General features: G+C 42.4%; 1 protein-coding gene across 10 annotated transcripts in view; it reads right to left on the bottom strand.

Annotated features, from left to right (window-relative positions):
- DYNC1I1 (dynein cytoplasmic 1 intermediate chain 1) overlaps window positions 1-15,915 on the bottom strand; it is a 230,124-nt gene that overhangs the window by 82,333 nt on the left and 131,876 nt on the right. For all 10 annotated transcript variants that reach the window (XM_083705284.1, XM_083705288.1, XM_083705290.1 and 7 more), the window contains one exon: window positions 12,086-12,211. In XM_083705284.1, coding sequence (XP_083561410.1) covers window positions 12,086-12,211 — 126 coding nt within the window. The remainder of the gene's footprint in view (window positions 1-12,085; window positions 12,212-15,915) is intronic.

Raw genomic sequence — 15,915 nt, 5'->3', positions numbered from 1 at the left:
AAAGTAATGCAAAATGAATTAATCTATTCCAGACTTTTAAAAACAACCCCTAAAACAGCAATTTAACATGAATTTTACTATCTAACGAGACCACTGATCCATAAAATGAAAGCAATAAACAAGGTGCTGCAGTCACACAATCAATCAGTCAGTAGCTGAACTGGGTCCCACACAGTCACAAAAACAAAACAAAAAGAGCCACAAAAACGCAAAATAAATAGCAAAAACCGACAGACCTCAGTGTAACACTCAAATCGGAAGCGTAACACTCAAAATGGAGCACATTCGGCTTCTGAAAACAGTTGGCAAACTGGAACACTTACTTCCAGGTTTGCAGTGTTTGGGTTCCAAGTTGTTTGAGTACCAAGGCCTTTGAGAACCAAGGTACCACTGTACTCCACTTTTATTGCATAGGTGTCTCAACTTTACTCCAAGATGATCAATGAAGCATACACTGTTCTCTACCCATGATATCCTAACCACAACCCTGCAAGGTAGGTTATGCCAAGAGACTGATTGCCTAGGGTCAATGAGTGCTGATGCTGAGTGGGGATTTGAACCTGGAGTTCAACACTCTAACCACAATACCTGGGCACACACACACACACACACACACCTGGGAACCAAAAGTTAAACCCTGCCTATAGTAAGAGTATGTGTCGAGATTCAAAACGTTAGCTTGCTTTGGAGATCTGAATGCTTGAAAAACATTGTGACATTTATTCGTCACAATTTAGAAACACATGGAGAACATCTGAACAAGGCCAAGTATCCAGACATATCACTCAGGGCATTTTTTGGGATGGAAGAAATTCACAACCAGAGAGCACAGGTACACACAGTCTCATCTCGGAGCCACACTGGGAACACGGGACTGCTCTAGAAATACAATAATCAAGAAAGGGTTCGTGTTCAGCTAGCCTAGACTGGAAAGGTTCATGTTTTAACTATAAACTCCGCACACATCTGGAAAGAGGAAGATTTGAATTCTGGAGACAATACAATATAGGCGGTGACCATTCTGCACAGGGCATTCAGTTCCTGGTCCCCGCATGTTTTGGCAGAGCATGCTTAAGCCCACCCTGTTCTACTCTCTTCCAGGTCCAAGTGGAAAATAGTTGTCACCTGTATACAAGAGATTTATGCACAAACACAAAATATTTTCTAGCCAAAGTTTAGCACTTTTAGTCTTCATTGTAAAAAATTACACAGCAATCCTATACATGTCTACTCGGAAGTAAGGCTTGTTGAATTCAATGGGATTCATTCTAAGGGTGTATACAATAGCCTCACAAGCCTTAATTATAGCCACAACTCTTCCATTGAAATCGACAGGACTTTAAAATGCTAAACATTTCTTTTGCTGTTAAACAGCTTTACAAACAGAGAGCGATTTAATAAGGGGTCATGCTAAAATGGGACGCAGGTGGCGCTGTGGGTTAAAGCCTCAGTGCCTAGGACTTGCCGATCGAAAGGTCGGCGGTTCGAATCCCTGCGGCGGGGTGCGCTCCCGCTGCTCGGTCCCAGCGCCTGCCAACCTAGCAGTTCGAAAGCACCTCCGGGTGCAAGTAGATAAATAGGGACCGCTTACCAGCGGGAAGGTAAACGGCGTTTCCGTGTGCGGCTCTGGCTCGCTAGAGCAGCGATGTCACGCTGGCCACGTGACCCGGAAGTGTCTCCGGACAGCGCTGGCCCCTGGCCTCTTAAGTGAGATGGGCACACAACCCCAGAGTCTGTCAAGACTGGCCCGTACGGGCAGGGGTACCTTTACCTTTACCTTTACATGCTAAAATGTGTCTGAATCAACAATTCATAGAATACATATCTCACCTGGTTTGACAGGACCGTACTATATAAATGATATTATAAAACAAGAGGACATATTTATGCTTTCTATCAATGAAGCCTATTCCAGCTTCTTAAACCAAACAAATGCTGTCAGGCGCTTTTGGGTATCCATAATATAAGCCATCTGTGAAAGGCTGGTGTGTGTGTGTTTTTTTGCAAAGGCTTCCTTTCCAGGACATTCTGATGATTTTGTCACTGGTTGGGGTTTTGGCAGGTCATCAACATCCCTCTAATTCCCCTTCATGAAATATAGCTTGTGAGCAGGATCTTCTGAAGGAACAGGGGAAAGATTTGAAAGCACGCCATGCCTGCTTTCACAAATGCAAAGTTTTGTCTTTAATCAAAGTGTGTTTTACTGTGCTGGTTGCCCCCACTGAAAAAAGGTATCCAAAAACACCGTTTTCAACGCCTGCTAAAAACTTTATTATTGAGGCAAGACTACTTAGAAATGTAGTGGGACGCGGGTGGCGCTGTGGGTAAAACCTCAGCGCCTAGGACTTGCTGATCGCATGGTCGGCGGTTCGAATCCCCACGGCAGGGTGCGCTCCTGTCGTTCGGTCCCAGCGCCTGCCAACCTAGCAGTTCGAAAGCACCTCCGGGTGCAAGTAGATAAATAGGGACCACTTACCAGCGGGAAGGTAAACGGCGTTCCGTGTGCTGCGCTGGCTCGCCAGATGCAGCTTGTCATGCTGGCCACGTGACCCGGAAGTGTCTGCGGACAGCGCTGGCTCCCGGCCTATAGAGTGAGATGAGCGCACAACCCTAGAGTCTGGCAAGACTGGCCCGTACGGGCAGGGGTACCTTTACCTTTACCTTTACTTAGAAATGTACTTTTATTTACGTATATTTGATTTTACAACTGTTGATTTTATCTGTATTTTGACCATTTTATTGTCTGCTGTTTTCAAGGTCTGTTTTTATCATTATTTCATTTTAATGACTACAGTGGTACCTCAGGTTACATACGCTTCAGGTTACATACGCTTCAGGTTACAGACTCCACTAACTCAGAAATAGTGCTTCAGGTTAAGAACTTTACTTCGGGATGAAAACAGAAATCGTGCTCCGGCGGTGCGGCAGCAGCAGGAGGCCCCATTAGCTAAAGTGGTGCTTCAGGTTAAGAACAGTTTCAGGTTAAGTACGGAACTCCGGAAGAAATTAAGTACTTAACCTGAGGTACCACTGTATTTTATACTATTATGTAAACTACCAAAAGGCAGTTTTTGATTAAACAGTATATAAATCTTGCTGAGTAAATAAATAAAATATATGGACAGGCTAGGTAGTCTGACCAATTTCGAAAGACAAGTCCGCTTAACTTATTGGGTGGGTGGCGTTGCGGCCAGGCCTCGGGGCCCGTGGTGATCCAGCATGGGGCCTGAGATGGGCGCCCTTCTAGCTGGGACTTGGCCATGCCAATGGTGTAGGGCAGGGTCCTGCCCAGGAGGGCAGGCCCCACTGACCAATCAGCAGTGGCGGGGGGGGGGCATGTCTACGGTAGATTTAAACCATGGCACAGCCAGGAGACTACCTTCTCACTAAAGAGCAAGTACAGGTGATTTGTTGCCATAGGAGCTAATGGCTTATGGAAGGGGGCAAGTTTTTTCCACTCTCTCCCTTGGCTGGAGGTGACATCATCAAGGTGTATGTGAAATGGGGAGCGGGGACAGCCAAAAGAAACTGGCAGTCTTGGGACTGGAACTGAAAAGAGATATAGAGCCTTCCTTCAGTGTTGATGGTAGAATGGCACATAGTCGCTTCTGTGAGTGGAGAGCACCACCACTGGTTAGGGGAAGCTTCTCCCTGCTGATCTGAAGCTACTTCACCAGTGGAAGCTAGCACAAAGGCCCAAAACGAGTTGTTTCAGCATGGGAGGCCAGTGGCTTTGGTTACACTAGGTCCAAAGGCCTGTTCTTTCCAAAAGGGGCCCAATCCTTGGATTTTTGGAACTGGTATAGCAAAATATAAAACTCTCTCAGACACATATCCATTTTCTGTCCTGGTGGGTGTGGAACAGCAAGGCTTGGGATGCCACAGTGGACCCACACAATCCCACACCTCCCCTGCCCCACAAAACTGCAGTGTAAGCCACTCAAGAGGCTACCATAACAAATCAGGAAGCTCCTGATGCCAAATCATACCTACTGGTCCATGTAACCTGTAGTACTGTCCACTCTGTCTGGCAGTTGCTCCCAATGGTCTCAGGCAAAGGTCCCTTTCACATCACCTGCTATACAATCTTTATAACTGGAGATTGAACCTATGCCCTTTTAAAATGTGTTGGGGGTGCTATTGGGTTGTTCTTGTTTTTATTTTGATAACGTACTTTGTGGTTTTATATTCTGACTTTATTGTGTCACACACACACACACACACATTTTACATCTGCATAACATATGAAGAGGATGGATGCAAGCAATACCTCTGTTAAGTCTAATTCTTTCCTATCTCACCTACTGGGAAAAGAGATATCCCCAAGTTACCATAAAAACAAGGATTAAGAACACACATAAGAGAGAGAGTCTGTTAATAGAAGATACTTCATGGTTACCGTAGCCTGGAAGGTGAAATAATTATTTGAGCCAGGTCAGATGGAATACTTTTTTTTTTAAACACCCTTCAAGATGCTATAAGAAAATATGTATTACAAGTAATGGTTTTATAACTCATAAAATAACATAGCTGAATTTCCACTTCCCTGCCCCCACAGTTTAAACCAGCAAGTGCCTAAACTTTTCCAGCCAAGGAAAGCATTTTCTTAATGCTTCAGCTAATAAGTGAATATGAAGTTTCAGTCTCAGAGGAATCAAGAGACGCATATGATAAACAGCTAAAATGCAAAGTGTGTGTGGGGGAGGTTCGTATGGGCATCTGATTGCTGCTGGACAAAAGCTTTGTGTGTGGCTTAAGGATTGTCCACTACAGCCTTCACACAACTTTGTGTGTCCATTCCCAGTATTTCAACTGCAGCCACTTTTTGTTTTGTTTTCGCTATTAGTCATCATTTATGAGCTGGGTGGAGGTGAAGATACAGCTTCAGACTTATGCAATGCTTTATTAGAAAACAGAAATAGAAGGCTGCCTGCTTGCTAAAGTTTGATGGAATGGAAAAACAGGCTCAGAAAAAGTAAAGGGATGCAAGGATGCCACCTGGGACTCGAGTAAATTTGAAAGAAAGGAAAAGCCTTGAAAAAAAGTGATGATGTCCTTTACATCCCTCCCAAGACTGTTCGCTATCCCTTTTTCAAATAATAGCAATAGAATACTATGATATAATGAATTATGCGCTTGAAATGAAGGAGGAGGAGGTGGAAGAGTTAGTGTCCATCGTTCATATAAATGACACAGAATGTTTGCCACTTAATTACAAGTTCCTTCACTGTCAGTGAAACGAAAGGAAAACCTGTACGACTTTCAACATTGTCCTTCATTACTAGGGTATGGTCCTAGGATCTTTATCCAGGATGAGCATCAGTGTGACCTTTTAGCACCTAGGAGACATTCCTGCATTACTTTACAGGACTTGGCATGTGAACTTCAGAGAATCGATTCCAGATATGAGCAGATATTTATACTAAGCATTGGTAGATGGATGGGCAAAGAAGAAGGAGGTGAGTATTAAGGAAGTTGGATTGGAAAAGAATGAAAAGAGGACACCTAAACTAAGGTCTGGGAGAATCAATGGCTGCTGCACACACAGAGAGACTTTTTGGTAAAACACAATATTGCCCATATTGCCATCGTAGCGATGCGTCAGACGTGCTCTCAAGAATCTGGAATTCTGGCAGCCTCAGAAAACAGGCCACTGGAGCACTGCATATATCAACATCTCTTTACTTAGGAAAAGAAAACAGCAAAGGAGAAATGAAAATCAGGGGAGGAAAGCAACTCCAGCCAACATTGGCCACTAAATACAGATTTTCAGTTAACTTCAGTGTGTTTAATTCTAAGATAGGCATTTCTGATTCCATCCACCCAGTTGAAAAGGGAAAGACCACACCAGAATAAGCAACAAAGGGTGGTCAGATCCATAATTTAATGACAGCGTATGGAAGCCACTACAGAAAACTTGGGGGTAGGAGGCATAGGGGAGAGAAACATTCTATAGTGTGGTTAAGGGGCTGATTTCTAGAACCAAGCCACAGTATTTTCCAAGCCTGGGCAGCTTTTATTGAAATTAAAATAGAAAACCTAAGGCCATATCCCACACAGAAATTGACAGGTTAGCAATGACATGGAGCCTACCATGGTGAATATGACTGGATGGCGATGTTTTAGAAAGAAAAAAGAAACATCTGCAGAACCCAACATCAGACTGACATGTAGGAGCCATCTACCAAGCATGGCTGTCAGTCTGCAGTTCTGGGTTGTTCAGGGCCACTTCTGCATTTCACAGATTCATAGAGCTGGGTCCCATGTAGTCTCATCCTTACCCAAAAGCAAGACATTCCACCTGTCACTGTAGTCTAGCCAGTTGTGGCTGTCCTCATGACAGCAATCAAAGATCCTGGTTTGGTCCTGATGTAACATTTTTTTTCTTCCACAAAGGATGACCCATGGAAGCTGTTACATAAGAATGTGGGAACTAGGGCTCTTCCAGGTGACGGGTTGATTAAGCATTCAATCTGATTTATTCTTTGCACATACGGTAATTTGTATGGAGATTGTACAGTGTCACTGTTTACCAAGCATTCATTCATACCACAAACATTTTCTGGGTGGTTTTTTGCGTTGTTCTTTTTTTTTTTTTTTTTTTTTGAAGTGGGTTTGATGCCAAAGAATGCCAAATCCAATTGGATTGCACGACCTAAATTTGCCAGTTTATGACTGAATCATACCCGCAAAACAGCGACAGCCTGGAAATGGCCCCAGTCAGTTTTGCAGCATAGATCTGGAAACAAGAGGTAACTGGTCCAGAATGCAGCAGCCATGCTTTTTAACTGAGCCACATGATAGAGATGAGGACTGCTGGTCTTTAAAGTTCTGCAGTAGTTACCACATAGTTCCAAGGCTCAGTTCAAAGTGCTGTCTTTGACCTTTAACACCCTAACCTCATTCCAGATGTTGTCGAACTACAACTCACTATCAGCCTCACTGGAAAACTGGATATATTAGGCAAAACTGCATATAAATTTGTAAATTAAGAAAAATGCCCACTAAAATGCTGGTGATTTATTTTTTGTGAGGTATCTAAACACACACACACAAACACTGATTCAGAAATGTGTCAAACTGAAGCTTGGGAAATTGAGAGAAAATGAAATTGACAGGCTCACCCATCCTTATCTGGGAATAAGCCCAATTGCCTCAGTGTGCTTTACTTCTGAGTCAACTTGCCCAGAACTGCAATGCACTTTCAATTCTTGGAAAGAAGCAATTAAAACCATGCTTTTGCTTGTCTTTCTTCAAGCTTGATGAAATGCATTTATCGAGACCCTACCAATGGCTATTGTTTTTGAAAACTGGAGACGGTTGATAAATAAAACTGTGAATGCTGGAAGTCTGGGATGCAGGTTAGGGAACATTTCCTTTGCAGATTTTAATATATATTATATATGAAATGAGACTAAATAATAACATAGTTGGTTTCCACTAAGTAATCAAAGAATGACATCATTATAATCTTGAGCATGGCCTACTTGCCTTCCAGACTCTGAGGTAAGTCAGCTTTTATTTAGAAGGCCAAGAGTAAGCTCTCCAGCCAAGGGTGACTTCTTTTGATCACATGAGCTATGATTAACCAGTCAGGAAAAAGAAATTCTATCTGGCCCCTATTCTGCTCCGCTATTCTCCCCACCCTCTACCCCATAAGGACGGTAGCTCAAGCATGGTTCCAGCTAGCAACGCTAACAATGCACTGGGGAAGAGCACTTAAAATATCTGTGGGGACTTTTAAAGAAATAGTGTCATGGCATTTCCTGCAGTCGTACGCCTTTAGCACATTCTTAAATCCAGATTCAGGTTGTTTGTGGTTTCAAACTGGATGTAATTTTAGTGGATCTCGATCAGAAACATAACAAAAATGCTGACTCTCGTGGCAGATGTGAAAGTCCTCACATGATTCCCCATTCACTGAATCCTTCCTTATTTTTAGTCTCAGCACGCTTAACTAGATTAAACAAAACTTTGATTTTAAATAGACATATTGGTATTGACCTTGAAAGCCCCAAATAGTTTGGCATTAGAGGTTATTTGAAGGATGGCAAAAACATGAGACAACAACTGTTTTTTCTCAAAAACTGCCAAGTTTTATTGCTGCCCAATTTCTTTTGGAAAGAATTCCTCTCCTCTTCAAGAGCTGATCTTGATACTGACTTCTTCACTCAGGAGCTTATTGAGTCAAAATCTGAAAGACTAGCCACACACCTGCCCAGGGCTTAAAGTTGGCATCAAAGGCCTTTCTTCTCAGATGTATCAGAGTAGTCTTCTTCTTTGGCGATCACTTGTAACCGAGTAAGATTGTCTTTCATGAACACAGTCTTAATAGTGAGTCCATAAGTGACTGTGGAGGCCAGTTCTGAATCCACACGTCCTTCCACAGTGGGGACATTGGTTTCCGGACAGGAGTTGATCACGATGAAGGTTTGCCAAATGTCTTCTTTCTTCTTCTTCTTTGGCAATCACTCATAGCTGAGTAAGATTGTCTTCCATAAACACGGTTTTAACAATGAGTCCGTAAGTGACTGTGGAGGCTAATTGTGAACCCACATGTCCTTCCACAGTGGGGACATTGATCATGGTGTGGATTTGCCAAGTGTGCCTTCCTCTTAGCATGTTTCTCCCTTTTGTCCTGAGTTCGAGCATCTTCAAAGTCCATGACACCTTTGGTAAAGGCTGTTCTCCAATTGTAGTGTTTATACTACATTTTTTTGGATTTCCTTGTTGCATTAGGCTTCCCATTTTGAAGTTTGGAATAGAGTAGTTGCTTTGCAAGATGATAATCAGGCATCCAAACAACATGACCAGTCCAATGAAGTTGATGTTGAAGAATAATTGCTTTGATACTGGTGATCTTTGCTTCTTCCAGTACACTGGCATTGGTTCGCCTATCTTCCCAAGTGATGTGTAAAAATTTTCGGAGACACCATTGATGGAATCTTTAAAGGAGTTAGAGATGGCATTTATAAGTGGTCCATGTTTCAAAAGCATACAGTAGATAACAATGGCTCTCAAAGTGAACCATTCACAGTGTGACCAGCCTGTTAAAACAGGGTTGTGTTATCGCCCCAACTCTAATTATTATTTTCATTGCCATGATCCTACACTTTGTCGAAGGGAAACTCCCCACCGGAGTAGAAATCATATATCAAACAGATGGAAAGCTCCTTAATCTGAGTAGGCTGAAAGCAAAGAGTAAGGTTACCGTAATTTCCATCATAGAGCTTCAGTATGTTGATGACAACGTAGTGTGTGCACACTCAGAGGATGACCTCCAAACCATCCTAAATATCTTCACAGCAGCTTACGAAAAGCTTGGCCTATCGCTCAACATCCAACATCCAAAAAACCAAAGCGCTACACCAACAAGCATAAAACAACCCCTCTGCAGCACCACAAATCCAACTCAACGGTGTAACATTAGAAAGTGTCAATCACTTCTCCTACATGGACAGTTATCTTTCCACAAGGGACGACATTGATGCCGAAATCCAGCATCGCCTAAGCTGCAACTTTCTCCTGACTGAAGTGCAGAGTGTTTGAGGACCAGGACATTCTCAGGGAAGCCAAAATGCTTGTTTACAAAGCTATTGTACTACCAAAGCTATCAGAGTAGTAGGTGCTAGAGAGATGTAGCCTTTTCAGCAGTGGCCCCATATTTGTGGAACTCCTTCTCACATCCTTATCAACTTTTAAACAGGCCTTAAAAACCTTATTATTTCAATACCCATCGGGTATTTTAACTGGTTAGACTGTTGCTGGTTTTTGCTTTTTAGTATCTGAATTGTGTTACCTATACTGTATACTGTTTTTAGGCTGTTGTTCATCTAAGAAAATAGGAAGCTGCCTTATACAAGGTCAGACCATTGGCACATCCAGCTCTGTATGGTCTACACGGACCGACAGTGGCTCTCCAGGGTTTCAGACAGGATCTCTCTCAAATCTACCTGGAGATGCTGAGGATCAAACCTGGGACCTATGTGCAAAGCACATACTCTTCAACTGAACTACAGCCCTTGCTTTTAGTTTTGCAATTGTAAAAGCATTGTTTCAGTCGTATTTTATGTTTTTAATTGTTTGTGTGAGCTGCCTCGGGTGGCGTATAAACACTGAATGGTCCAGTCCTCTCATTCTGTTAGCACAAGGATTTATGCTTGCATAACAGAAGCCCCAGTAGATGTAGAACAAAACCATCAAGGTGGTAACCACTGATAGTCTTATCCCCCTTGGATATGTCTAATCTTCCTCCTAAGCCATCCAAGTTGGTGTCCTCCACTGCTTCTTGTGGGAATGAATTCTATAGTTTAACCAAGAAGTGCTTCCTTTTGTCTAGAAGAACATAGGTTCCCCATCCTATGAGGCACTCAACCGGTTATTACAGAATCTGGAAGGCGAGCCCCAATGAGGGATCCACCTGGTTTCAGATGTGGATTGGGCTACCTGTCCTCAGGGGCGTGTGGGAAATGACTCGTGGAGACACACCCTTCATGTTGGAGACACGCCTCTTGATTTCCTGCCTCAGCTGTTCATGACAAAGTACAGAGTGACAGTGATGTGACATCTGCTCCGCAACCGCTAATCAAGCAGGAATCGGTGGGAATTGTCACCTTGACCTCGTTTCTACCATGCTGTCGGCAAAGCTGCTATCCACAAGCGCTCTATGTGCCGGTGAACGGCTGCAATATCACTGCAAACGATGTTAAAATGGAGCGCCGGCTGCTCTGGAATATAGAGGGCAGAAGGAAATTTACGTGGGTGGGAAAGCACATGTTGCCAGCTGGAGGAGGAAGTGGTACACCACACTTACTTCATAAGTGTGAGGTTTTTATAAACGAACTCTCTTGAGGATTGTTTAAAATAGACAGAAAATGACACACAGTCTCCAACTGGGCTATGTTGTTGTTTTAAAAGATTGCATGCATTCTAAAAACATTAGCATGCTTCCTTGTGCTCTTTCCAAAAGGCTATATTTTTAACCTGAACCTCTTCCGAATGGTGGGCAGTTGAGTCACACAGGAGTCTTCAGCACTGTACAAAACAAACCGCTTTACCTTTTGCCAGAAGGGTAGCTGTGTTAAGTCTGTTGCAGCAAAACCTGTGTTATCCACCAACACTCTTTTGCGAGCAACGACTGATGATAAAGCAGTTATCACTGCCTGCATTTTTTCTGCATTCCATTTCCTTCTGACCTCGACGTTGACCGTCTTTACTCCAAGGCCATGAGTATATCACACAGAGATATACACATGGCTGGGAACTGCAAACACAGAGGTCGGAGGGAAATGAAATGCAGAAAAGTACAGGCAGTGATATTGACATAATTAACATTATTAACTCAAGATAAAACCTCATGCATCTGATGAAGTGGATGCTAATCCATGAAAGCTTATGTCAGCCTCCTCCAACCTGATGCCCTCTCACACTTGCTGAGAACACAGGAAGCCATCTTATAATGAGTCAGAACATTTGTCCATCTACCTGGAGATGCAAGGATTCTGCTCTGCCACAAAGCTATGACCCTTCCTCCAAACATAGGAAGTTGCTGTATACTCAGACTATCAGTCCATTGAGTTCAATGTTGTCTACATTGACTGGCAGTGACACTCTAGAGTTCTAGGCAGGGGGCATTCTTAACCATACCTGAAGATGTTGGAGATTGAACCTGGAACTGTCTGCATGCAAAGCAGATGTTCTATCACCACGAACGGGTTGCAGACCACTAAGGGGCTAATGGAAGTTGCAGCCCAAAACATCTGGAGTGCACCAGGTCCGCAAAGGTTGACTTATGCCATAATAAATTTAGTTACAGATAGGTAGCCGTGTTGGTCTGCCATAGTCAAAACAACAAAATTCCTTCCAGTAGCACCTTAAAGACCAACTAAGTTAGTTCTTGGTATGAGCTTTCGTGTGCATGCACACTTCTTCAGATACACACACAGTGTATCTGAAGAAGTGTGCATGCACACGAAAGCTCATACCAAGAACTGACTTAGTTGGTCTTTAAGGTGCTACTGGAAGGATTTTTTTTTGTTTTTCATAATAAATTTGTTAGTCTTTGAGATGATCTTTATTATCTTACCTGACAATGAAAAACATATTCAGGGGTTGTTTTCTTAAATTTCATGTTCCAGACCAAGGCCACGCCATCAGGTTCATGCGGCGCATCTTCGTTGTTGTTGTAGGAAGCAACCATAAGCTCCGGATACTGTGCAGATAAAGATTATGCTATTAGATTTCAGCGTGCCAGGGGGGAACAAAGTTTTAGCTGCTGGAAAAAAATCAGAGGAGTTCAAAACAAAATAGAAGATAGCAAGAGGACAACAAATGCCAGTGGGTCACCCAAAATGAGCAAGAGACAGAGAAAGAAAGAAAGAAAGAAAGAAAGAAAGAAAGAAAGAAAGAAAGAAAGAGAATGTTTAGTATTTCTGAAATGCATTTTGAGCATTTTATCTACAGGGGAAATGCAGCTGGGAAAAAACCCATTGCAGGAAAAATCCACAATCTTCTCTCATTTGTGATATCGTGATAACTAATATTGGTCTATCTTACAAGATATTGTATTGTCCTAAGTTTTAATTTATTATCTGCATTGTTATCGGCCTGGAGTCTATTTTTTAAATAAACAAATGAAAAAGATTTCTTGGTTAACAAAAGTATGTGCAATGTCTCTTTTTTTCAAGTTGCATTTTCTACAGACCCTAGAGTCTATTTTGATCCTTTGATGCTTACCTAGGAGTAACAGCCACCGCACTCAATGGGGCTTATGCTTAGGTAATTATGTCTGTGTGTGTGTGTGTCAAAGAGAGAGAGAGAGAAGTAATTCCACTCTCAAGATAAGAGTATAAAATAAATGTGTTTTATCATTTTTTATTCATTTAAAATGTTTGAAACTCGACTTTTCAGACAGACACACAGACACACAAACAACCACAACAACAACATGGCTTACAAATATGGGCAAAAATATACTGAAATCGTAAGATGAACAGCAGCAGAAACATCAGATACACACTGGGAAATAAAACAATACAAGTGCAAGTTTAAAAACTGTAATAAAAACGATGGATTTTTTAAAAAACAAACAAACAACAAGTAGCTGAAGATCTAGTACCATTTAAAAGCCACTGGAGGCACATAAAAGGTAGGACTCCGTAGGCAGGATTGTGGGGGAGAACGCCATTCATCCATCTTTATTGACTTATAAAAACATTTTTCTATCACCAACTCATATAAAGTATCAGTTATAAAGACAGCATAAAACAATTTATAAAATAAACATTAAAATACTAACTAATAATTGAAATGACTGTTTCTACATGTCTCCTCAAAGGTGCATCTTGAATCCCACGGGGAGACTACCTGGCAGGAGGACTTACGTGGGGATGGAGGTAGGTTGCAGACAGCAGGCCAGGATAAAGGCTAGGTTTTGTTTTGGTTTTTTTTTTAAAAAAAAAGTTTGCTCCTCACATTTCAGCAGTATTGGACATCTGTTTTTAATGTTAACAGAAGCTAATGGAATCATAATGTCTAAACTATGCCTTTCATTTCATATCAGGATTGCCAACTTTTTTATGGCAGAGCTCTTCTGCCTTTGACAGCTGCACAACAAACAGAAAGCTAGCCTTCACAACAGGAAAAGCTTTAGTTGATTAAGTTGTGCTTATCACTCAAGCATTAAATAACATTTGAGCAGGAACTATTGTAGCGTACAGATAGGGTTGCACGACATCCTTCAACAAGGTCAGTACCTATATTTTCCCCATGTGAACAAGCCAGACTGGCTCCAAAGATATGGGGGCCTTTGGCAAAATGTTATGTGATGGGCCCTCTCCTATATAGGTGGGCCTCGAAGGGCTAACCTGGTTGCAGGCAGTAATAAGGCAGCAATTGGGGCGATTGATCTGACGCTAGCAGCCCAGGGTTGCTTGGGAATGCTTTAAAGTAAAAACTGTGGTTTTGAAATCTGTGACTGAAATGGGCAGTTTTGAAAGGTTCAATCCACCATCTTGATTCAAAATGGCACCCAATTTTATCCAAACATTGACATAAACCTACTCCCTGATTTCATGAACCGTCACACAAAATTTGGTTGCGCTACCTTAAGCGGTGTCCAAATGGAAAGTGAGGAGACAAGCTAAGGCAAAATTAAATTTTACAACTTTCCAAAAATTACAGTAGGAGCATAATACTATCCACCGTTCATCACCATCATGGTGATGCTGTCTGTCTGTCTGTCTGTCTGTCTGTCTGTCTGTCTGTCTGTCTCTCTCTCTCTCTCTCCTCTTTCTCTCTCTCTCTCTCTCTCTCTCTCACACACACACACACCCTTTCTAACAGAATTCCATTCGGCTTGATTTGTGTGAATTCCAGCATGCCTTTGATAAACTGTGCACTGTACAGTGTAATGTTATCACAGTGTGCTCTGATGCGTCTGTGCTACTTAGCTGTCTTTTGCACTCCAGAGGTCAGAGGTCAAAGCGCTCCCTTTGACGTAATGCACAGTGACACGGAGAGCAGTTAAGGTGTACATCCAAGAGGAATAAAGCTTCGGAGGAGAGAAGGTGAGCTGGGGCCACCCCAGAACAAAGCAACAGGAGACAGAAACATGCTTGTGCGCCTGGGGGCACGAACAATTACATTTTTTGGCAGTTGCCTTCCAGTTGACTTTATCTCACTGTCCCGGGAATACAGTAAATGCTGCTTGTTAAAAACCTATCAGATAAGAATTCCATGTAATTTCCAGCTCCTTGAACAGCCTGAGATAAGTGTTTCCTCAGGCTGGTTTCCCAGTTCTGAACAAATCCACATATGCTTACTGACCACCCACATGCCAACGCATACCTGTTGCAAAATGGATTCGATTAAGACGCATAGATGCTAAAAAATTTCCCTTTAAATGTAGCTGTGGTCATATCTCATAAGCATATTACTCCAAGGTCTGCATTATCTTCCTCAAGCAAGCTACAGGTTTGAGGTTCAGACAACATATTTATTGAGCATTCGTCCTGATACACTTGCACAAAGCTTACATGGAGGTTAGATTATATCTGGTCTCTATTAAGCATTCGTTATTCGTTCCAATTTCTTTGCAGGGAGGTTATATGACAATGAACATTCATCCTGCATTCACCCTGGTTTGATTGTGGGCTGTTTATACACCTTCCCATTACTCATTTGTTCATCCCACACTTTTCAATGCATTCCCCCATGACTTTTCTAACCAGAGAAAGTCCATTTCCTTTTAAAAGTGGATTTGTTGCACTAGGGTGACAGAGCACCTTAATTCACTGTGATTCCACAAGCCTTATTTCCCTGGCATGTGCCTGAATACCAATTTAAACAGTCATGGCTTCCCCCAGAGAATCCTGGGAAGTGTAGCTTCTTAAGGATGCTGAGAGAGTTGTTAGGAGACCCGTATTCCCTTCACAGTGCTATAGTTCCCAGAGTGATTTAACAATTGATCACTCTGACAACTGTAGCTCACGCAGGGAATAAGGATCTCCTAGCAATGCTCAGCACCCTTAACAAAGCACAGGATTCTTTGGGAGAAGCCATGACTGTTTGAAGTGGTACGATACTGCTTTAATTGTATAGAGTAGATGGAGCCTTCAACTGATGGCGGCTCCCTGACAGAGGTCTTTCACATAGCATACTACCCAGTTTATCAGTCTTTTAAAAATGGAGATATAATACCAGGAGTTGAATCTGGAACCATCCACATGCAGGGGATGTATTCTACCACTGAGGCATGGTTCCTTTATCAAAGTCACATGGTATATATACAAATTGCAGAGCGACTTTGGCTTGTGGCAACTGCAGTGACATGTTTTATTTTGCCACCAATCTTGGGCCATTGAATATTATGGCATATAACAAATCTCCCTCAGACAGCAGCTTGCCATGCAGCAT

Source organism: Podarcis gaigeae (genome assembly GCF_964106915.1).
Source record: "Podarcis gaigeae genome assembly, chromosome: 12".
Classification (NCBI taxonomy): Eukaryota; Metazoa; Chordata; class Lepidosauria; order Squamata; family Lacertidae; genus Podarcis; species Podarcis gaigeae.
This window is presented reverse-complemented; position numbering and strand designations above follow the sequence as displayed.